Raw genomic sequence first — 23,931 nt, forward strand, 5'->3', positions numbered from 1 at the left:
ATCACTTTATAATTGTTTTAAAATTTAATTAATTAATTTTTCTTAAAAATCAATTAAATTAATTTTTAATGGCTTATTGTGAATTGTAATGCTTGTGAATGATCTATATCGATATCGATAGATCACCATTACAAAAATGCCTTCTACTTCTTTAACAAAATAACAATCTAGATCAAAGATCCGAATCTCAAAATTCTATTACACAAAATCACGGTTATCTTCTAATTGATTTCACTATATTTATTTATGTAAATTTATTATAAACGCGATCTCTATAATGTAACCGTAAAATGTGAAAATGTATATATTCGTAGATACATTCGTGAAGTTTAATTCGTAATTCTATATCGCATAAAAATGTTACATTCAACAACGCGGACAAATCTCAACTGAAGAATTGAAAATGAATTTAAAGAAGCCGCAGCAGCAAGCAAAAGCAGCGCACGTTCAATATAATAATAATTGTTATGTATGTGCATAGTATAGTTGGTTTGGGTTTGTTTCTGGCTGGCTGGCTGGCTGGTGGTTTTTTTGTACACAAAGAAGATACTCATCGTATACAAACAAGATCTCCTCGCGCTCTCTTTATAGGTGAAACGAAAAAAGACACAATCCAAAAATAATAAAAAAAAAATACAAAAATATACAAAATTCTAATGGGAAGGTACCTATACAAAAATACAGTGGGGTCAAAATGCTTAGTTTAAGATTACAATCTATTTTGCGAAATTAAAAGTTTTTCAAGGTTGATTCATTCATTCCAAGTCCGATGTTGCACTACGATTTCCGGTAAAAAGTAAAAAGTTAAGGTCAAAATTAAAGCAGAATACGAATAACATCGAAAAAGAGGTGAAAAATTGAGTAGAAATTGTTCTTGGGAAGACAGCTGGCAACAAGTTAAGAAAGCAACAGTTAAATAACAAATAAAAATTTATTTATGGATTTTGCCTCTAGAGGGCACCATACTCGGTTTTATGCAAAATGAAACGGTCAGTAACCAACCAACGAGCAAGAGGCTTAATTCGATACCTGATTTGCTTAATTTCGATAAGTAGTTTAGCAGCTATGGAGTCATAGATGAACGTACGTACCAATCAAACACATAACTTTCCTTTTGGATTTGCTGTAGTTAGGTTAAATTATAATTAATTCTGACACAATTAACTATTAATTCCTTTTTTTTTTTTTAACTTACCACCTGTGTAAGCCTTACTTTTTACTCTGATAGACCCCACTGTGCATTGTAGCATCTGTTTCTATCTATCTATCTTAAAGATGTATTTCTTTTTTAGTTTTTCTATTCTCTCTCTCTCTTTAAAGTTTCCGAATGAGCTTAGACGATGATAGTAAATAGTTTTTTTTTTAGTTTGTTATTCTTTTTTCTTGTTACAGAAAACCAATGGTAAAAATACAATTTGATCTTGGTTTTGTTTTCATAGGGTAGATAGGTTTTACTTTAAAGTTAGGTTAGGACAACCAAAATATTAGTATGAAGTATGTAATACATTACATACTATGAAGTTATGAATCTACAATTCTACATATTACATTATTTCTAGTGAATCTCTTGATAATTTATTGTTCTAAAAATTTGATGAAATGCAATTCTTTGTTTACGTTTATTATGGCACGTAGTGAAAAGTAGGTTACGCACACTCCACGTCAGTTGATTAGAACTTATTGCTTTTTCTATTTTTTAAATATATTTTTCAAAAACTTTCGCTAGTTTTGGAAAAAATAAAAAAACAAAATCATATAAATATAATATAATATTATTATGTTCTTTTATACATTTATAATCGAATTAAGTTAAAGATAAATTAAGATAAATTCAAGATTTCAGAAGTTTTTTCCGAATTATTTAGGTATAAAATTTCCAAAAGACAGAGGGCCATATTCATAGTTGTGTACTTAGCTCTTTCTAAGCTATTACTTTGGAAGTCCAGTTTAGCCTATTCATAAACAATTTTAGACTTATATGTTTAGGACTAAACAAACCTGTGCTGTGGTCTAACTTTAAACACAAAAATTCTGTATTAAAGCAGTTACTAATACGAGAAAACGTAAAATCAAAATTTTTTCTGTAATGAAAAGCCAACAAAAATTATTATTTTAAATCAATTTTATTCGCTTCAAATAAAATGTCGATGGATATTTCAAAACAATAAGATTTTGATATATCAGAGGATTTTCGAAACATTAATTGAAAATGTGGCACAATCACAACACCAATGTTCACCATCTGAAGATATTAACCTAATAAATGTTCTACCAGAGTGACATAGTTATACTCTTTTTTTTTCAATGATTTAAGTGCAGCAGCAATATTAATGGAGTCTTCGTTTGATAAAAATTCAATTTATTTTTTGTGATCCAAAGGTATATGACAGATTAAGAAAATAAAATGCACGACTGGGGTCGCACGTACTTGCTCTTGCAGTTCAAAGCACTTTTATGTTATTCTACTTGTAGATTTTAAAAGCTGGATCTATATTTAAAAAAAATTGATATTGGGGAAGAGCCGACATTTAGGGCAAAATTTTGTTAAATGAAAAAAAAAATTTTTTTTGTTATTTGACTTTTTTGAGAAAAAATAAAAATGCAGTTTTATTGCCACTGCTTTAAATATTACGTATACAAAGTTTAATCAAAATCGTTAGAGCCGTTTTCGAGAAATTCGTAATATCGTATTTTTTCGTATGGGAGGTATACGTTCTAAACGAGATATAAAAAAAAACAAAAAAAAAACCAACTTTCAGAATTCCATAAAAATCATCTGTACCAAATTTGAAGAAAACCCATCCACCGGTTTAGGCTGTGGAAATGTGTACAGATGGACGCACAGACGCACGGACGGAATTGCGGGACCCACTTTTTCGGAATTCTCCATCATCGTAATGTTGGTTTTGATTAAAACCTCAATTTTTTTTTTCGACACGAAACCAATACTTGCCCTATAGAGCAAGTAAAAATTGTTTTTGTTTTTTTTTACCAAACTAAAACTCCATAAAACAATTCCGACATTTATGATAACAAATGTCATTATTTGAAGTATAATTGTAATAGATTTTTTCAATAAACCGAGTTTAGTAAAACATTACAAAGAAAACATTTATGAATACCAGCCGAGTTTATTTAACTTATTTAGCTTAAAATGTGGACTATGAAGTTTTAACTTTGGTAAATCTTTATGAATATGGCCCAGAATGTTTATACAACTACTATTAGTCTAAGCGGCTACCGTCGAGTTACTTAGCTCATAAGTTTAGAGGCTAAAATTGCATTAGGTAAAGATAAGTTTAAACTAAAAATGAAAAATTAAGGTTGTTTGATCAAATACGAAAATTTTTGAAATGTCAACCCTCAGCCTAAATAATGAAAAAAAAATTTTAAAGAATAATATAAGGAATGAACCCTACAAATAATGCAACCCAATTCAAATGAAAAAAAAACACAGCAGATATACGTTCCACTAAAATTTTGAACTTTACAGTGTCATCCAAAATGAAGAAGATTTTCAAATACATATGGCAACCCTATCAAAATAAAAAAAAAAAAACTACAAAAAGTCTTATTTGAACAGTGTAAAATTTTTCTACAGTAAAAGGATAAACTATACACCAAATTTTAGCTGACACCTCTAAAATACTGACAAGTACCTACTCGGCAACCCTACGCAAATGCTAAAAATCACTAAAACCACTTGTTTTTCCACCGAAGTGTATGAAATTTAATAGAGTACTTTGTCCGTATTTAAGAGGAGACACGTAAATGTAGACAAAGAAAAATAGAGGACCGAATACGAATCCATGTGGTACTCCATATATTTTAGATTGTTAGTTTTACTTTTTTTTTTATCATATTAACTAACTTAGTAAGAACTTAATCAAGTCTCTAGCTGATCCTCATTCTGTTAAATATTTTTGTATTTGTATGACTAATGAGAACTGAAAACTTAAAATAAATAGTCCCAATCAAATTGCCCAGAGTGTTTAATTGAAGTTCTTGTTCTTTTGATGAAAAGATTTCTTTTAAAAAGAGGTTTTGTTGATTTTGATTGATTTTCAATAATATAAGAAATAAAACCCAAGACCAATTTTTTTCTTATTTTGTTAGCTAATACGTTCCTAAAATTTCGGAATTTTAGATTAGCTATTTTATTTCGCTTTTTTGTTATCTTTCACTTTTAAATGAATAGATAAATAAGTGAATTAATAGATCAAAATATTGTGAGAGCATTAATTAGGTTAATCAACCTTACACAAGGCCATTCAATATTTACCTTGATCAACACAGTATTTTAGATGATAGCAGCTTAAAAGAATATTTTTTTTTAATGGGGAGGAATCTTTAAGAAGGTAGACAAGTCACCATAAAAAACGAAGTCAATAAACCAAAGAATAATCATATGAAAAAGATCTCATAAATTGTTGCAAAAATGAAGAGAGAGAAGTAAAAAAAATTAGATATAAAAAAAACTAATTTAAAAAAAAAAATGTGCGTCGGCCGGGAATCGAACCCGGATCAACTGCTTGGAAGGCAACTATGCTAACCATTACACCACCGACGCAACTGATGGAGCGTTGTCAAATATTAATTTTGTGCAATGAGCAAATAGCAACAAATCAGCTTAAAAAATCTTGGGAAACCGAAGAAGCTGTGAATGCCAGAGAGTTATGCGCGTCAAAGTTATGAAAAACCGAAGTTATGAAAAACAAAAGCTATGAATACCAAAGCCATGAAACGTCGTTTGTGGGTTGGCAACCATTGAGAGGAATGATACACGGGGTGATTTATGAGAAATGTAAATAAAAGCTAGAGCGTGTGGGGGGGGGGGGGTGTTCTAAGAAATTGACGTGATTTGAAAAAAAAGTTGTTAAAAACCAAGGGTTACACCAACAATAACGTGCTGTAACTTTTTGTTAAGCCAAAAAAAAATTTTATAATTTAAATTTTTTTTTAATTTTCGAACAAATTTAATTGCGTTTTATCCGCATTTTTTTATTTAAGTCAAGATAATAGTCTTAGTGATAATTTGATTTTTCAATCATCATTAACAAAGCCTTATAGGAACACTATTATTGGATCTTTTTAAAAAAATCTCAAAAATATTGACAACAAAAATATAAAAAGCTAGTTTTAAGATAACACGCTAGAAAGTTTAAATGAAATATTTTAATGAGTAAAACTTCTTTTAAATGTTGAAGCTATATCAAATATACTAATGACTATTTCAACTAAAAATAATAGTAGAAGGAAATAGGTCTTTGCCGCATAAGGCATAAATACATCTTCAAAGAAGACATTGTCTTACGTCAAAATAAATTCCATTGTTTTATTATTAGCAATGAGATCTTAAATAATAATATGATATCTTCTTCAAATACAAACAATAATGCATGTAAGTATGATTTTAATATCTTTTTTATAAATCATTTTAATCTGCTAAAAGAAAAGAAAGCAAAACAAAACAGAAACCTTTAATCAAATGACGAAAGTATTTTTTTTCTTCTTATCAAAGTATATAGTTCAACTTTAAACAACTTTGGGGGTAATCAGATTAGGTAAAATTATTAAAGTGATTAAAACTATTTCGCAATCACAAAAAAAAAATAAATGTTTGTTGCTTGACAAAATCGAAGCACTGATAATGTTATCAAGTAAAAGCAAGTAGATTTAATAAGATTGAGGTAAATATTATTTTATAATTTTAACCTTGAAAATATTCAAATTATTTCATTTTCTTTTGAAGTCGACTTTATCAAATTTAAAAAAAAAAAAAAATTTTCCTGACTAAATTGGAATTAGATTAGATATATCTCAAGTTTTGACAGCTCGAAGTTATTTTGAAGTACATATTTGAAATAGATCATAATATGGAACAGGGCATTTCATTTCGATCGAGACGAATTATCGATTTCAATTCACAAAAAGCATTGCTATTAAATCCGATTTTTGTAGATAAGGTGCTATACATACATTATTTGTACACTCTTATCATTGATAACCTAGCATAACAACTCAGATGTTTACATACAATCATCTATGTTCGTTGCGTCGGTGGTGTAATGGTTAGCATAGTTGCCTTCCAAGCAGTTGATCCGGGTTCGATTCCCGGCCGACGCACATATCTTTTTATAATTTTTTTTTATTTAAAAATATTTTTTAAGTATGAAAGCATGGTCAAACTACGACGAGAAACGATCCAATCAGATCTTACTTCTTAATAAACCTTCCTTAAGATCCCTTGTAGGCGTTTTAACGGGACATAACCTATACTAGGATACCACCAGGGCTACCTTCGTAGATTTTCAAAAAGAGGCCAAAAAAGAGGATTTTGATAAAAAAAAGAGGCTACAACCCACAACAAAAATATGTGAAAATAGAATTAGTTAAGTACAACAGTCACACGAAATACCTCATTTGCGCCTTTTCCGAACCGCAAAACAAACCTTTTAACACAATTTCTTAAAATAAAAATTGTATGAACATAATAAGAATAATATAAAAAATTACCCGTGCATAATTTTTTCAAGAAACAACACAAAAATTTTCAAAAATAACCTTATAAAAATCAAATCAGCGCTAAACAACAGTAAAGTATATTTTTACTTGCGTTATAGGTACTATATAGGGCAAGTTTAGGATTCGTAAAAAAAATCGAATTAGAGATAACAATTTTACATGACATTACGATGATGGAGAATGCCAAAAAATTGGGTCCGGCAATTCTGTCTGTCTGTCTGTCTGTGTGTACCTCGAGCTACCACCTAAACTAATGGAGCGATTTCCTTCAAAATTGGCAGTTAACAGTTTTGGGTGATTCCCTAGAGGACAAATTGAAATTTTTTTGTAGGACCAAAACTAACGGTACCTTTCATACATATAACGGAAATAGAAAAGTTATTTTTTTTCAAAACCGGCTCTAACGATTTTGACTAAAATTTTTGTGTGTAGTGTAACACATAAAAGCTTTCTTTGAAAATAAAAAAAAATATTTTTTGAACCGTTATTAACGGTACCTGCCATAGAATGGTTTTTTTGATTTATGAATTTCTCGTAAACGACAAAACATATTTCGACCAAAATTTTTGTACAGAAACGTTTAAACTATCGTTATTTAAAAAAATTTTAAATTTTTCAAAAAACACATTTTTGAGTTTTTAAAAAATATTTCAAAATTTTTTTTTGAAAAATCAATTTTTTGGAAACGGGTTGGTAAAAAATTTTGAAATTCCGTTTTTATGTGTAAATTATTTATTTCTTCAAAATGGCATACCAACTTTTTTTTTGAAAAATGTTAGAAATTTTTTCTATATAAAAAATTATTTTTTTAAAAAACGGCTCTTACGATTTTCGAAAAAAAATTTCTAAAAATTCCATTTTATACAAGAAATAAAAAAAAAAATATCAAAAAGATAGATTTTTTTTGACAATTTTTAAAAAGTGGATTGGGTAAAAAAAAAGAGGAAAACACCTCTTTAGAGGTGCAAAGGTAGCCGTGGATACCACAAAAAGAAAATGGGACTTAGTACGGATGATTTATGTAGAGGCTGCGGCAATGAGGACGAACAGGAAAACACTGCTCACTTAATCTGTCACTGTCCAGTACTCTGCCGCACTAGGAAAACAACATTTAGGAAACTACTTCTATTAGTAGTTCAGCTGGAAGAGAAAGTTTGGAAAGTATTTATTTTTACCCATTTACCTTCTGATTGCTTTTCATCTTCAATAAATATATTTTCTATCGCAATATCATTTTTAGTAATCATAAAATTAAAATTGAACGACATAAATATCAATTAATAAAAACATTATGAGTAGTTCAATCTTAAGTATCTCAGGCAACAGCCTACTGAACTTTGTCAAGTCCACCAAGTGGCTCGACAAATCATAGCATTCATAGGTTTACACTTTTTTCATGAAGTTACAATACTTCAGGGTACCACAAGGGATCTACATTGATCTAATTGTATAAATAATTTACAAGCTTATGGCACATTATAAACATGTTCTTAGGGGCCGGTTATAGCGATCAGGAAAATACATCAGGAAAAAAGACACAGCATGAAATTTAATAATTTTTTCTGATTATATAGCGATCAGGAAAATGTATGTCAGTTGACAAACCACATAATCTAGCTTCTCCTCTTTTTTCCTGCTTAAAATACATATGAAAAAGTTTTTCGTTTGCAGTGGAACAGGAAAATTTTATAGTTTAAAATTAAGAATCATCATGGGAATTTCCGGGAATGGATTTTTGGATAAATATTTTTTCGGTTTGGAGTAATTTTCCACCAAAAAAGTTGAACAACATTTTTGAGATTAGAAAATTTCAACATAGCATCTTTTTGAGTAGAAAAAAAAAATATTAATATAAATGAAAAATAAAAAAACAAAGGAAAAACGCATTTTCGGGATCGATCAATTTTTCAGTAAATGTAATGAGGTCTTTTCGAATTCGAATAAAGTAAGTCATCAAGAGGCACGGTATGAAAAATTGAATTTTTATATTCACGCATTTCCCCTGAATTAATACCAAGCATTATGGAGCACTTTTAATTATCTTAGGCACTTGATATTTCGTAGAATTATAGCTCTGGTAAGGATATTTTAAAGACAAAAAAATCAAGATTAGGATCCCCACATCCTTTTCCACTCTACTTTCTATCATCGGTTCCATCGCAACTTCTTAATTATACTAATGGTAATTTGACAAGTGAGCTGCCTGCCATCTTGTGGGAAATGTCAGAAAAAAAGATGATGTTTTAATGTGGAAATTTACCAAAACACATTCCATAAAAAAATGTTGTCTCTTGGTTTTAGCTATTTTCGATTTTCGGAGAAATGAAAAAAAGTGTTTTAATCCCCTATTGAAAATTCACATTCACTCCTTCAATTACTTCCAAAGATAAACTTGAAAATAATTGTTGCTAATTTATTTCCACAAAACCAGAATTAATTTAACCACAGTTGAAAATAAATGCAATTATTTTACGTTTTTCCATTTTTATTGAAATAAATAAAAAAGAACATCACCATTCCATACATTAACATGTTTTGTTTGGAAGTATTTCTTAAAGTTAAATAATATTTTCATATTTTGTTTGTTTGTTTCTATTTTTTTTACGTTCATCATCATTATTTTTCTTTTAACATTATTTTATTTTGTTTTGTTTTCTATTATTTATTTGTTTTATTTTTTATGTTTACAAAAAAGCAACACAACGAATAGTCATTTCATTCGAATACGGTGGGAAATTATCTTCACTTCAATGTAAACAAAAAAAAAAAAAAGAAATTATTATAAAACTTATTTAAAATTATTGAAAAAAAAAACGAAGAAGATTTCTTTATTACGAACTAAAAATTAAATAATTTAAAAAAATATATTAAATGAATACTTATAATATTAGTTTTGTTTAATTTATATATTTTTTTTTGTTTTGTTGTTTTATTATTTATTCCATCAATCTCCTTTCTGCTTACATTCTTCTTCTCTGACACAGGAAATCACATTTAGATATGTTGACATTTAATTTAACAGTAAAATTATTATATTTTTTTTCATCAAGATTTTAGTTAGTTATTTTTTTTTTTGTTTTGTTTTACTGTGGTTAACATTCACCTATAAGAACAATATTGTTGTAACTTAAATAAGTTTTGTAAGGATAACGAACATATCAATTAATTGATTGAGAATATACTAAACTGTTTCTAGGTTTTTGCACCCTTTGCCCGTTTTGTGTTAGTTTTTATTTAGTGTTTTTTGTTTTGTTAAATAAAAAAATAAATATTAAAAAAAAAATTAAAGATTTAAATAAACAATGGCAGTTGTTTATGTAGGATTATACGTCAACATTTAATTTTTTTACGTTTATACTTAATTTTATTTTTAATTTTTTTTTTTTGTTTTTTTTTCATCAGTATTTTTTTTTTTTTGTTAATATTGTGTTTTTTGTATCTAATATTTTTTGTATATTTCCATCATTTTGTTTTTTAATAAATACCTATTCTTTTAAATTGTTCAACAAAGTAAAAACTTAAAAAAGTTTCAAACTTAAGTAAAAATTTTACTTAAACTTATTTGTTTTTTTTTTTTTTTTTGTTTATAAAATATTGAAACGAAAAAAATAAAATATTTTATTTAAATAGTATATCTATAATAATATTTATATTTATAAAAAAAATAATATTTTTTACTTTTTTTATTAAATTTTATTTTATTTTAACGTTTTACTCCGAATAAATTCGGAATTGATTTGATTTTCTTTCGGGAACAATTTAAATAGTCTTTGTACATGTCGGAACGTAAGTATCTTGAATAGGAGTCACTCTTCATTAGATGATACACATGCGATGCAGCTACATCGAAACACCAACGATTCGGACCCTGTGGCGAGTTGACAGCTTCACGGGCTAACTCAACTGATTTGGAGTCAACATTAACTGGACATGGGGCATCGGGTGCCAAAAATTCTATCCAGATTTTATTTATTGCTTCTTTGATTTCAGACTGTGGTAGTGCCTTCATTTCTTGTACGGATTCCCAAAATCTTTTAAAAAATGTTGTTAGTTTTTTTTTTTTTTTTAAGTTAAATTTATGTTAATTTGTAAAATTACTTTAAATTCTCTCCTGAATATTCTTTTTCGAGAAATTTTGTAAATTGCTCTCGACCAATAGGATCGTTCAGAAGTTCACGTAAACTAAATGCCCAACGTTTGACACGACGAAGAGGTACCTCTTTCCTGGAATATAAATAAGTTGAAAATTTTAGTTAGGTTTGTATGAATTTTTTTTTTTTGGGAACAATTATTTAAAAATAAAGATCCAAGAGTGTTCGATTATGGTGAAAACCTGAAAAAATTGCACAATTGGAATTCTACATCATTGAATCTTATTCCAAAGTACTTAAACCTTTAACTGCTTGCTGTTTTGGAACAGATTGTAAAACAAAAATAATATTTTTATATAGTATATTCCAATACCAACGTGGTGTAGTGAACCAAAAATTAGCCTTTTACTAATTTTTCCATGCAAAACTATATTTTTCCTGGGTAACTGGGCTATAAACCTCGTTCATATTATCTAAGTAGTTAGTAAGCCCATGCGAATAGATATTAAAAGTGTTTGAATTCAGATTATTATAAGTTTTATTATGAGAACAAAATTGTTAAATAACTCTTGTTAAACAAACACTAATTAATGAATTATTTTTTGACGAAGTGACATAACTCCAAGTACAAGCAAGGTGGCGCACTAGTTGTGTAGTTTTTCAACATCTTCTTTTAGCTTATAACTTTTTATTAAACAAGGAAAGGAGTCACTTTATTTTCTACTCCACTAGTCACTTATCATTTATTAGGAGCTCTTTAATATTATTTTGTAAATTTCGTTCCCTATAAAAACAAATTTCTTAAATGTTTTTATACACCGCTTTTTTAAAGTACCGCTAATAGAGCATTTTTTGATACTTTAAATATTTTAAACAACCCTTAGAGTTAAGTGGGAAATAACTGAAAATGATATACTTTGCGGTTCTCTTACTCTGAAAGTATAACTCTTAGAGAAAAATGATGTACTAGATTATGAAAGATAAATTTCCCTGCAAATTTTCTGTCCGACCAGTCATTCTCGAGATATTGAGACTAATGTGTTTTTCAAAATGCCGGGTGCCCCAGAAGACCAATCAATACGCAAACTGAGATTTATACTCAGGATTAACCCCTCTTCATTACTGCATCAAAACTTAGCTGACGTCACAACTTTTTTCGGATCCCCTGCATTTGATTCCTCATTGACTGAACTATAAAGAGATATACATATAATACGCATGATAAAAGCATGAAATTTACATCATTTGTAGTACTCAATAGGTATAAGAGTTATTTTGAGATATTGGGCCACCTTGTATTCCATTTGGAAGGGAAAATACAAGAATTTTTCTGTGTTGCACTTGCTTTATTACATATCATAGTATAAGTGATAAAACATTTTTATTAATATGATACATGATTTCGAGGTATTTTTTAACGCCCGATCGAATAAAATTAATACCAAAATGTCTCGACCATCATGTAAAAAGTAATTGGACTCTTTATGAATAGTCTTTTACTTAAAGAGCAAGAATCAGAATATTACCAATTGCTCTTTGAAAAAAAGTGATAGGCTGATGAAATTTTGTAAGGACGTTTCATATACCATAATAAAGGGTGTTTTTTAGCGGGAAAGAACACTTTTGAAATGGTACCATTGCACAACATGGAAAATGTATGCATTTTTTTTAACTGCATACAAATGTTATACATACTATGAAGACCAGAAGAAGACCGGGCGAGTAATTATTCGCCCGAAGATGGAACATTGTAACCGAAACGCGTCGCGTAAACAATATTTAAAATCATAAAAACTAAATAAGTTGTTATAAATTAAATATATTATTAAATAAAAAACATTCAAATTTAATATTAATAAAAAAAAAAATTTTTTTATGTTTTTCTTTTATTTTTCATTATACAATTTGCTTTCTGTGCATCATTATAAACACCCTTGTAGATAAAATATTAAGTGGCCCCATTTTAAGGTCTAAATTTTACTACATTTTAAGGTCATAAACATTAAAATTAGTTGCGGCATTCTCATGTAATAAGAGTTTAAAGGTAGCTATATTGAATTTTTTTCGTTTTTTTTTTAATCAAACGTGGAAACTTTTTTAATTTTTTTCTAAATTTTTAGACAAAACTTGGGTAATTTTTTGTTTATATTCTTTCAGTTATCTTATCACAATTATTTAGAGACCTTTATTTCAAAAGTGCAACGCGCAGATCTCGAAATATTAACACTTCAATACAACCATGTCGAACAATTTTTCATTTATTTTTTCTATTGAGAGTGATATTTAAACCTGTTTTCTCTGCTTTTTTTTGTGTTGAAAATTTTGCACCGAAAATAAACTAATTTTTTGAAAAACCAAAAAACTTTTGTACATTCTTAAGCTAAATATCAATACCATTAACACCAAGGCCATTAACAGATTGGTTGCATCGTGGATATACATACATATTTCGACCAAATAAAGAAAAATATCTCTTTTGATATTTCTGTATAAATTATCGATAACACAATGATTATTGAACCTTGACACTACTGTTTTAATCGAGACAAACTCCAGATAATTATCTGCAGTTAGCATTCTGACTATGGTTAAGATACCGACACGAGATGCGAAATGCGACAATATGAGTGTATCACTTCATTTCGTATCTTTTACACCGGATTTAGTATTGAAACTGGAATCGCGTCGTTACTCGTATGTTTCGTATCTCGTACGTATCGTTACTCGTATGTTTCGTTACTGGGTACTGAAGTAACGAAACATACGAGTAACGATACTGTTTAGAAAGTAACGTTTCGTTACTCGTTACTGAAGTGAATACCCGCATTTTAGTAACGAATACATACGATTTGCTACAGCTCTATTCATTAGCAAAGCAAAGAATTAAAATAGTTAACTTACGTGAATTTTTCAGCTTCCCAAATTTCAGCATTATCCGTTTGCCATGGATTTGGCAATTCTGTTATGAAATTATCAAATTCGTTATATTGTTCGTAGTAAGAAACTAATCTATAAAACGATTAAAAAAAAAAAGATAAAAATCATTCAGCAAAAATTTAATTTAATACAAAATATAAAAAGACTCCTTACGATTCAGCAGCTTTTGATACTTTGATTGTGCGTCTTTCGAGCTTTTGCCTTCGCAATGCAATAATACGACTAAATTGCTCTACAGGATTTTTAGCTAACGATGCACCAGCTGACCCAGTACCATGACTAGAGCCACCGCGACGATAGGCTTTCTTAATATCTATTTCGGTGGTATTCACACATCCAGGCATTGGACGATGGACATCCCAGAAGGCGCGTTCTTGTGAATCCAAGACTTTGCGTTCAAGTTTGTCACGTTTTTTTGCAACTTTACTTTGAGATTCCGCCTGAAAGAAATTGTATAAAAAATGTTTTCCTTTGAAAGAGTGTTAATGTCAATGTGTTCTTTTACCTGCATAAAAATGAATTCCCATTTTCTAGAAAACATCTTTTGAAGTTTTGCTAAATTTTCAGCCTCATAGTCGGCCAATTCAAGGCGTGTTTTGTTTTGCATTGTGCGTTTGCAAAGATAAACAGCATAATCTGTATTTTCTGGCTCCCAACAATTTGATGGCCAAAAATAAGGTGTTTGGAATCTAAAATGAAATATTTAAAAATAAAATATGAAAAAACATTTAAACTTTTGAAAATCCATCTAAAAGTATGCAATGAAAATTCGATTCATTGTTTCAATCCAAAAACTGTTGCATACTTTTAGGATTTGCTCAGTTCAGTAATAAAAATATAACACAAATTTCTCTAAACATCTGAAAGTATGCAAAGATTTTTCAATATTTTTGAACGAGATTTTGAAAAATTGTAGTTTATTTCAAAGATCTCAATTTTACCTGTAAAATGTGCCATCATTCTTCACCGTTAATGCATGATCATCAATAGGAAATATATAACCATGTGATGCCAATAGATGGGCAAAATGCAGCCCCTCCGTTACATCTACATCGAAATTCTTCAAAATCCACGCTACAAGATCCGCCCCCGAAAATACCGATGGAACTTTGCTCATAAACGCTTTCACCGTTCGCACAGCAACACCAGTTGATTCAGCTTGCATCTTCTCGATAACAGATTCCATCTATATAACACACAATATAATATAATGAGAGGTGTTAGACAAATTATAGAACAAACAAAAAAGTCCTTTCGTCCCTCCTCACACACATACTCAAAAGAAAAAAAAACAAATTAAAACACTATATGAATGGTCATTTAGAGACAAAAGAAAAAAAAACTTAGACAGAGTTTTTTGTATTTACTTTTTTGTAAACCAAAATATTTGGAGCATCCTCGTTCCGTTTGTTGAGAGAACTTTTATTTAAAACGTTACAACTACTGCCACTCGGTCCTCCAGCAGATCCTGCTCCTGCGGCAGCACCTCCAGAACACGTTGCTATAGTTGTATTAGCTGAACATGAGGCTGTCTTCGATTGTGTTGTATGACTCTTATCCAGTTCGGAGGTCATTGTTACCATGTTTTTCTTTTGAAATTAATGTATCCACCCCTCTAATCGCGCACACTTTATTTTAGATTTCAAAAGGCAATGAAAAAAAAAACTTAACAGGAAAGGTAGAAAAATTATAAAAGCCAATAATTTCCTTGATAAGGAAAATTAATTATCCTCAATCCTTAAAGTCATTTTGTCAATTAATTCATTTTTTCACTAATTTTTCACAACGAGTTTGATTAAAATCACAAAAAAAAATTCTCCAGGAAAATAGAAAAAAATAATATGGAGGTTGTGTCCTGAATAACTTCACTATATGGCAAAAAGGACTTTTTTCTGTCTTTCGATTTTATCAATATACTTTTTTTTTTGTTTCTAATTCAATTTCAATATCTTAGATTTTTTTTAGAACAAGACACAGTTTTTTTTTTCTTAATTATTTTTATTAAAAGAATTAAAACTTAAATATAGAAAAAACAGGAACTGAAAAGCAAACAGTTCTTTTCTTTTTTTTTATTAAATATTTCTTCGCAAGAGGAGCAAAAAAAAATATCCTTTTATCGTGCCTCAAGTTCAGCGAAATGTCTAAAATGTCAACTAGGCTTCCGCCATATCGAGAGAGGGGGAGTTGTATGGTTTCGCCGAGTTCTTAACATGAATCGATTATTAGGCAAGGAAGAAGGATGTTTTTCTGTGAGTTTCTATATTATTTTTTTAGTTTTTTTTGTATATGCTTCTCGGGAAGGAGTTTGCGCATTTTACAGGATAACAAAATCTAATGGTACTCTTCGGATGTTTTTTTTTTATTTCTCTTCTTATAAGGAAGTATAATTCTGTTTCATTTTTGTTATCATTGCACATGTTTTTTTTTTTTTTTTTTTCTTGGATTAGTCAAAGTGGACTTTCTACAGTCGGCCTAGGTCAAAAATAGTAGACTGCTTAATGGACAAGAAGGATGTTTCCTTGTGTTTTTTTTTTACATTTTTTTTTTGTAGGTAAATTGAAGATGTACACTTGTGGGGGCAAGTTGATATAAATGAGTGTGTGTTTGTATGACCAGAGGTTAATACCGGTGTGTGGCGGGAAATTTAAGTGGATAACAGTATGGTTGAATAATGTTCATACAGGATGATGAATTGTGTGAAAACAAAAAATTATTCTTATAATTTCACTCGTCAATTTAACTCACGATACAGGTATTATTGGACAAGTTAAAGATTCATAAAAACACTCCGAGATAAAAATCATCAGTCTGTGTCTGTCTTAAACTACAGCGCAAGATAAAGCGATTTTCTTTAAATTTGTTAGTTAGGAAATTTTATTTTAAGGACCAAAGTTAATGGTACCTACATAAATGAAAATTAATAATTTTCCCAAAAATGGCTATAAAGATTTTGATTAAAATTTATGTAAAAAAAAAAAAATTTAGCGGCCCTAATAACCAAAAGAAATTAAAAAAAATATTTTTGGATTTAAAAAAAAAAATTTTTTTTTGAAAATCATTATTTTTGAAGTAATTTTTTAAAAAAACACTTTAGATTTGTTTTTATGTCTCTACCAATTTTTTTTGTAAAAAAATTAATGAAAATTTGAATTTAGGCATAAAAAAACTACCTATTAAAAACGACTTTTATTTTTTTTTTTTTCTGAAAATTCTTCGTTGATTAGTTTGGAGGTCAAAACCATTTGTATTTTACAGCATAAATTTATTCGGATAAACGTATGAAATAGGAAAAAAATATAAAAAAATACTATGCAATAATAATTATCAATTCAAAATCTATTAAATAGAGTTTTTTTAATATCTTAAAAAAAAAATTTCAATCATAAATTGGGTGTTATACATAACGTTTTTGAAGAATATTTTTATGTTTTCATATTTATTGCCAAAAAATTATAAGGAAAATGAAAGATCAAAAAAATTTCCTGGTCACTGTGGTGTATGCGTAACTTTTTTTTTATAAAATGTCCAGAAATTGACTGATTTTTATTACCATTTTCCTAATTTTATATTTAATGATCATAACTGTTCGTCCGTAGTTAATCAGGGCCCCCCTCTTATTCAACTTCTATAGGTAAGTCAAGAAAAAAGTTTATCGTAGGATATTGAAGGTATCGCATTTGTAAATTATTTCCTTCTTTATTTTAAAATATTCCCAATAACGTTAATTTGTGCTCCTCCGAGATATCCTAAGTTGAAGTTAATGCAACATTAAGGAGAATCAGCACTTTTGAATCAGATCCGTAATTCAGTCTGTAAATAACTATTTCATAGAAAAAAAAAATCTATTTTTCCACTAACTAACAGCAATAATAGAGTTGAAAATAATTAATGTTTTTGAACACATCTAAGAAACTATTATTAACTATTATTCTGACATAATTAGAATTAATTTCAACATTAATTCAATGTTCTTGTCAGCCACAGTAATAGCCTTCGAAGGGCTCGTTCCAATTCATATCTAGGTTGAATATAAAATCCTTGTTGGCCTTGTTAATCCGATTCAATGTGGTGGAAAATTATTATGATTATGAAAGGAGAGGCCACGCTACAAGATATAACTATATTTATGAGAAAAACTATGATTGAAAGGCGCATCCTTTCTCTGAAAATCGATATAATATCGATTAGTTCGAAGAAAACTATTTTTTTTTTTCTTTTTATAAATCATACTCGTATATACAAAGAAAGTCTTGGATTAGTGAAAAAGATTAAAAATAATTTTTTAGACTTGATTTTTTACTTTACCTGTTTTATTCCTTAAGAAATAAAATGTTTCTTTAATTTAAAATAAAACCAATTTTTTTTATTAAATAATTTATTTATTTTCTTAAAAATTAACATGAAAATAAAAATATTATATAAGAAACATTGTCCATTTGTTTTTTTTAGTGCTACACTAAATATTTTTTATTGCTATTAATTTAATATTAAACAATTTTGTTTTTTTTTTTATTTTTTTTTATGTTTTATTTAAATTATTTAATTTATATTATTTTTTGTAATTAAGAAAATATCCATCGTCATTGGCAAATAATTATATAAGATTTAATAACAATAATACTTTGAAAATGATTTAATAAGAAATGATCGATGTTTTTATATTAAAGCTAATGACGTGAAGTTTAATTTTTTTTGTTTATAAACTTAAATTTAATTATTTTTATTTATATACTTTATGATGAATTTTATGTAAATTATGGCTTATACAAAAATTAAAAAAAAACGTAAAAAATAAAGGCACACCTATTTAAATTAATATTTTTCAAGAAATTAAAAAATTGGAATTTTATTTTTATATGAAATATAATTTGTAGAAATTAATTTTGTTTTAAATTTAAAGGTTTTTCCAAAAAATATTTAAATTTTATTTAACGTGAAAGTGTTTGCAAGAAAAAAAAAAACTTTTTATCAATATGAAAAATTATTATTTACAAAAATGAAATATATTATTCTTAAATTTAATTTTAATTAAATTATCCTATAGAAATAAAAATCGAGCATTTTGAGCAAGTTAACCATGTTTTGTTTTGTTTGTTTAAGTATTTAGGAAGTTTCCAAGCCTCAACCCAATGTTTGAGACACAAAATTTAAATAAAAGAAAAGAAAAGAAAAGAAAAGACTAATCTCAAAAAAAAAAAAAAAAATAAAATACAGGCTAAATTTATAGTATCTAAATACAATTAACACTGAAAATTATTTAACCACATCACATATAATTGAAAAAAATTAAGAAGATAAAAGAATTAACAAATTGACAGCACACTATGTTTCTTTTTTTTTTTAATTTGACAGACATAGCTTTATAAATGCCCATTACTGGCTGAATACAATGGTGTAGCTGTCGCTGTAGCTTGTAGTACTGTCAAAATTTTGTCGAGGGAAAACCCTACAAAAGTAGGCTGCAGCTGTGGTGCGCTACAAGCTAAAGCCACAGCTGCACCTTTGTATTCAGGGGGTTAGATATCAAATTCCAGAAGTAAAGTAAAATGACATTTGATTTGACAGCAACTGTCAATTTCATATAAATAGATAAATTGTATTTTGACAGCTTAAGACTTTGTTCACATTCTGCTCAGCCCTCCAAATCATTTTGACATCTCTGTGTTGATTTCTCACTCTCTTTCTTCTACAAAGGTAGGAAAAAAGCAACACAGACGTCAAAATTATTCGGAGGACTGAGTTCAATATGATGAAATAACATTTACATGAGATAGATATCATTTTATGTCACTTTTGGATCTATTTCCCTTATTCACATGACATCTTTACTCGGAGACGTCAAAATAAATCTGCTTATATGAGTCCAAGACTGTGTTCACATTAACCTCATTTCGCAGATCCATTTTGACATTTCTGTGACTTCAAAATTCTTAAATGAGATTAAAATTTCCTACCTCTTTTAGCTATCCCTTTCTCATGATGAAGTGCAAGTGAGATAGTAACACAGAAACGCCAATATGAGTCGGCAGAGTGAGGCCAATGTAAACACCATCCAAAGTGCGACAAAATACCTTCTTGTTAGTGTAGAGTCAGTTTTATCAGCTTGTATAAATGACATTTAAGTGTTAATGTCATTAAGGCAGAGTGTTTACTCATATAAAGTGACACTTACATATCCAACTTTGACAACTTAAATGTCACTAATTCAAACTGTAAAATTCACCCTTAATTATCTAAAATTTGTAGGACATTTTAAGTATTTTTTTTTTGACAAGTTTGACATATATGTTATATTTTGACATAAGAAAGAAGAAAGTGGTGAATTTATTGTTCACCTCCACCACCACCTCCTCCACTATATCGCCTATACTTCGGCGTAATAAAATAAGCATTTCCACTCTGTTGTGATGGATATTGTACTGGCGAATGATAACTTGGCAAGGGCAACTGTTGCTGCTGATTTCGACTAGGAATACTAATGTATTCACTGTCAGGATTAAGTGGTGGCAATGGCTGACGGTAATTAATGAGTGTATCTCTATGAAGTGATAACTGTTGCTGTCTATTTGGCAACCTGCTAGGTGGTGGTGGGAAATAAGGATTCTGACTTTGAATAGGTGGCAACCGTTGAGGTTGACTATATTGAGGTTTTGAGTATTGATTAAAAGGCTGATATGGATTGATAAATTCAGCCTCAGGATTGAGAGGAGGTCTATTTGGAGCATAATTCACATAAGTGTCATTTTCTAAACTCCAAACTTGTTGTTGTTGTGGTTTTTGAGGACGAGCTGGTCGATTGACAATCTTTCTTGTTGGAGGTGGTTGTTGGTAGAATGGTTCCTCGTAATAACGGTTATTTTGACGGATTGGAGGATTATAATAGTAGCCTGGGAATTGTCCTTGAAATCCTCGATTACTAGCCACTTGTAAACGTGCAGATTTCTGAGGAGCTGGTACCTCCTGAACGACTTGTTTCTCTACTGAAATCCATGGTTTCGGAGTTGTCAAGACCGTTCGCGGTGTTGACACAGCATTGTACTCGATTGGTCTTCCACTTATTGGTTGTTCTTGGTCATAAGGCGTTATGAAAGGTTGCAAATACTTGGCTCCTACGCGAATCTTCTTCTGCTGTCTCACTTGAACCTCGGTTGGTGGTTCGACAGTGGTAGAAGTGTCAGTGTAGTAAGCTTGTGGCGAGGATAGATCATTGTCAACTTTTTCAAATGCAATAGCTCTAAAAGCATTTGCATCATCCACTGGTGGGCTATAAGGTACCATTGGTTTAAATGGTTCAGCATCATATTCTGTTGGTGGATTGAAATTGCGGTTCGTAGGTTTTGCGGTGTTAAAGTTGTAATCATAGTTTGGTTTAGATTTCGGAGTACGAGGAATACTGTTGTCTTGGAGCTGTTGACTTTGATAGAATCGAAGCTTCTCGCGAATGGCATTGACTTCGCGCTCAAAACTCTCATACGGAAGGTTATTCTTGAGTGGTGGAACCTTGACTGGAGCTTGGTAAGAGGGAATGTAGTTGCGGTTGGTATTCGAGATGCCATTAGGGCGAATCTCAGGCTTGGGAGTGATGTAGACATAGTCTTCGTAGACGAATTGAGGTCGACTTGTGGGGATGTATTGCTGTTTTGTTGAAGGCCGGGGAGTGGTTGTTGTGGTTGTGTAGTAGTACTGGGGATTAGTTGATGGATTGATCTTGGACTTCTTCGAGGGTTTGTGTTGTGGTCTTTGCTGTGGAACTGAGGGTTTTGGTATAAACTCTGGGACATAGCTTGGTGTTGTTGACGGTGGTGGCTCTTTGCGGGCTTCATAATACTCGTAGTAGATTGGATTGGATTTTGTAAGGGTTGGGGTATTACCATTTGGAATGCGACTTGTAGTTGTCGGAATAAATGATACGCTATTCGGAGTGGAGTAGACCTTTGAAGGGGCCGCTGGTGGTGTTGGTGGAGAATAGTAAATTTCTTTCGGAGACGAAACTGGCTGTAATTTAGGAGATGTTGTGAGATATTGAGGTGGCCTGGTTGGTTTTGGAGCATTGACGTTGACAGTTTTCGGAGTATACTCCGAAATTTTCGTCAATATGTCCCTGAATGGAACTTCTGTTGTGGATGTTGTGGAATATGATGGGAATTTAGTTCTTGGTTTCTCTAACCGTGCGAAAGCATCTGGTGGAGGTGGCAATACTATTCCTGGAACCAAAGGCCCTGGAGGAACTGGATTTGAATAATTACTTTTATAAACAAAACTGTAGGGTGGAGGATAATACAATGATGGATCATCTTCATCAAAATCAGTACCATTAAATGCTTCCAGAGACCCATTTGTAAATGGACCGATTCCCGGAAATGGCAGTGGCCTATTGCCCAAAAATGGATTTACATAAGTTTGATTTTGGAATAACCATGGCGGATAGGGTTTTGGGTAGAAGTAACTTGGGTCATTTTGGCCCTTCTCAGTGCCGCCAGACGTTCCGGGCCGGGTAAGTAGATTTTTCTCATTGGTACCATCAATTTCGGATGGGTGTTCATTTTGAGTTTCTGTTCCGGCGGAATATAAGGATATCGATTCGTTCGCGATCGGATAGACGATCGATACTTTACTATTTCCGATAAACTGTATCGGGCCATTTTCTTCGAGCTGGACGGGAAATGGTGGCGGAACTTTTGGATTTGGTGGAATTTTTATTTGTCGTCCAGGTGCATCGTAGTCGTCTAGAGGTGGCCATGGTTCAGCTGGATCTGGTTCATTTAAGCTACCACCTTTGATAACTAGTAAATGATCTTCAGCTAACCAAATGTCATCTTCATTGAGACCTCCATAATTACGTTCATTATCGATTGGAACTTCTTTGTTGGGTAGATAGCTTAGGACACCCGGTCGTTGGGGTTCCCTGCGAAAGAGTTCTTTTTCGATGAGTCCGTATTTTCCATCACGAACTTGATCGGAGAGAGTTTTTTTTGAGTCATCTTTCTTTTTTCCTTTTGTGGAGGTTTCTTTTCCACTTCCAGCACTTAGTCGTAGGATGCCATTGTCCCAGTTATCGAAATCTCCCGGATCATCAAGGTAAGCCGCATCATCAATATCTTCACGATCTTCAGCGTCTGATACTTCTGCTGTAGGTTTTCGTGTTGAAACAGGTTGATTTAGACCAAATTTTGGTGATCTATAGGAGCTGCTCATGTGAAGTGGGGTTCTCTTGATGAAACTTGGCGTGGAGGGTTTTGAAGTTGTCAATACTGGAGGTGTGTTTTGTATGTGGCCACCTACCATTCGATGAATCATACGAGGTCTAGGAAAGGGGAAAAAGAAATAAATGTATTAATATTGTGAACTAGTGATATTATTGGTTTAAAAGTATTCCTGAATCTATAAAAATGGTATAAAATTATAGCAAGCATCTATATTACAAGTTTAGGTAGGGCACAAAAGTTCTAATTCCTTACATCAAACATGTCAGGCAAGAATATTCTCTATGAAATTGACTTTATACCAGTTTATACCAATTAGATGGTGGTAGAAAATATAAAGTATTCTCCCATTACAATTTGTATATATCAAAATGTCAGATTTAAGAATGAATTTAGTAACTTTTTTTAATTTATATGACCTTATACCAATTAATCGACCATTTGATAATTAAATTCTTCCATTTTTGATGTTTTGAGTTGTAATTTTGTGATGCAAAAATAGGACGTTAGTCAACGTCATATCTATCTGTAGGTTTTTTTCACTTATTGTGTGTAAAATTAACTGGTATAATTTAAGACACACAAAAACTTCTTTAATTGATTGGTATAAACATACTGAAAAAGCAACCAGTTGTAAATTAATGACTATAGTTTGGCTCTTTAGGTAAAGATGCTAGGTGAGTGAAGTTCTCGTGTCATTTTAATGAAATTTTCACCAGTTTATACCAATCAGCACGAATTTGAATTACTTAATTTTTCTAAAAAAATGTGATGAAGGAAATTATTTGAATCTGATCTCTATACCAGTTTATACCATTCAGCAGACAGATGAATTTATAATTAATTCATCAATTAACGTTGTTTTTTCTCATAATTTTAAATATACGAGTAAATGAAGTTAATGGGGCAATCAACAATTGAATTATTTTATTTTCCCGTATTTAAGCATGTTTTTAACCAAAAAGTAGACACATTTCTGTTTGTTTGCTTTCTAGTTTTGTAGTAAAATAACTAGTCAAAACCACATTTGGTATAAATTGAGGAAAAAAGTCTTTCCCAATCTCTGATTGGTAAATCACAGCATGCTCTAGGCACAATACTATAGCTCCTTAAATCAAATGAACTTTCTATTGATTAACACTGATCTGGTCCACTATACATTTGTTATAATTTTT

At 30.2% G+C, this 23,931-nt stretch overlaps 2 protein-coding genes and 2 non-coding genes across 5 annotated transcripts in view; 1 reads left to right on the forward strand and 3 right to left on the reverse strand.

Annotated features, from left to right (window-relative positions):
- Window positions 1–4,498: 4,498 nt before the first annotated feature.
- On the reverse strand, window positions 4,499–4,570 carry Trnag-ucc (transfer RNA glycine (anticodon UCC)). The gene has a single exon. It is a non-coding gene; the product is annotated as a tRNA-Gly (tRNA).
- A 1,484-nt stretch (window positions 4,571–6,054) lies between these two features.
- Window positions 6,055–6,126, forward strand: Trnag-ucc (transfer RNA glycine (anticodon UCC)). Its single transcript has one exon. It is a non-coding gene; the product is annotated as a tRNA-Gly (tRNA).
- A 4,074-nt stretch (window positions 6,127–10,200) lies between these two features.
- LOC129911151 (regulator of G-protein signaling 7) lies at window positions 10,201–15,706 on the reverse strand. Its single transcript, XM_055988859.1, has 7 exons — window positions 14,921–15,706; window positions 14,495–14,739; window positions 14,059–14,242; window positions 13,707–13,993; window positions 13,518–13,625; window positions 10,624–10,749; window positions 10,201–10,556 (listed from the first exon to the last, which is right to left on the reverse strand). The coding sequence occupies exons 1-7, from the start codon at window positions 15,134–15,136 to the stop codon at window positions 10,229–10,231; spliced, it is 1,494 nt and encodes a 497-aa protein (XP_055844834.1). The 5' UTR covers window positions 15,137–15,706; the 3' UTR covers window positions 10,201–10,228.
- Window positions 15,707–19,857: 4,151 nt separating this feature from the next.
- The window catches only part of LOC129911148 (uncharacterized), an 88,251-nt gene continuing 84,177 nt past the window's right edge, over window positions 19,858–23,931 (reverse strand). For both annotated transcript variants that reach the window (XM_055988852.1, XM_055988853.1), the window contains one exon: window positions 19,858–22,857. In XM_055988852.1, the coding sequence (XP_055844827.1) occupies window positions 19,878–22,857 (2,980 nt within the window). In that variant the 3' untranslated portion in view covers window positions 19,858–19,877. The remainder of the gene's footprint in view (window positions 22,858–23,931) is intronic.

Source organism: Episyrphus balteatus, chromosome 2 (genome assembly GCF_945859705.1).
Source record: "Episyrphus balteatus chromosome 2, idEpiBalt1.1, whole genome shotgun sequence".
Taxonomy (NCBI): Eukaryota; Metazoa; Arthropoda; class Insecta; order Diptera; family Syrphidae; genus Episyrphus; species Episyrphus balteatus.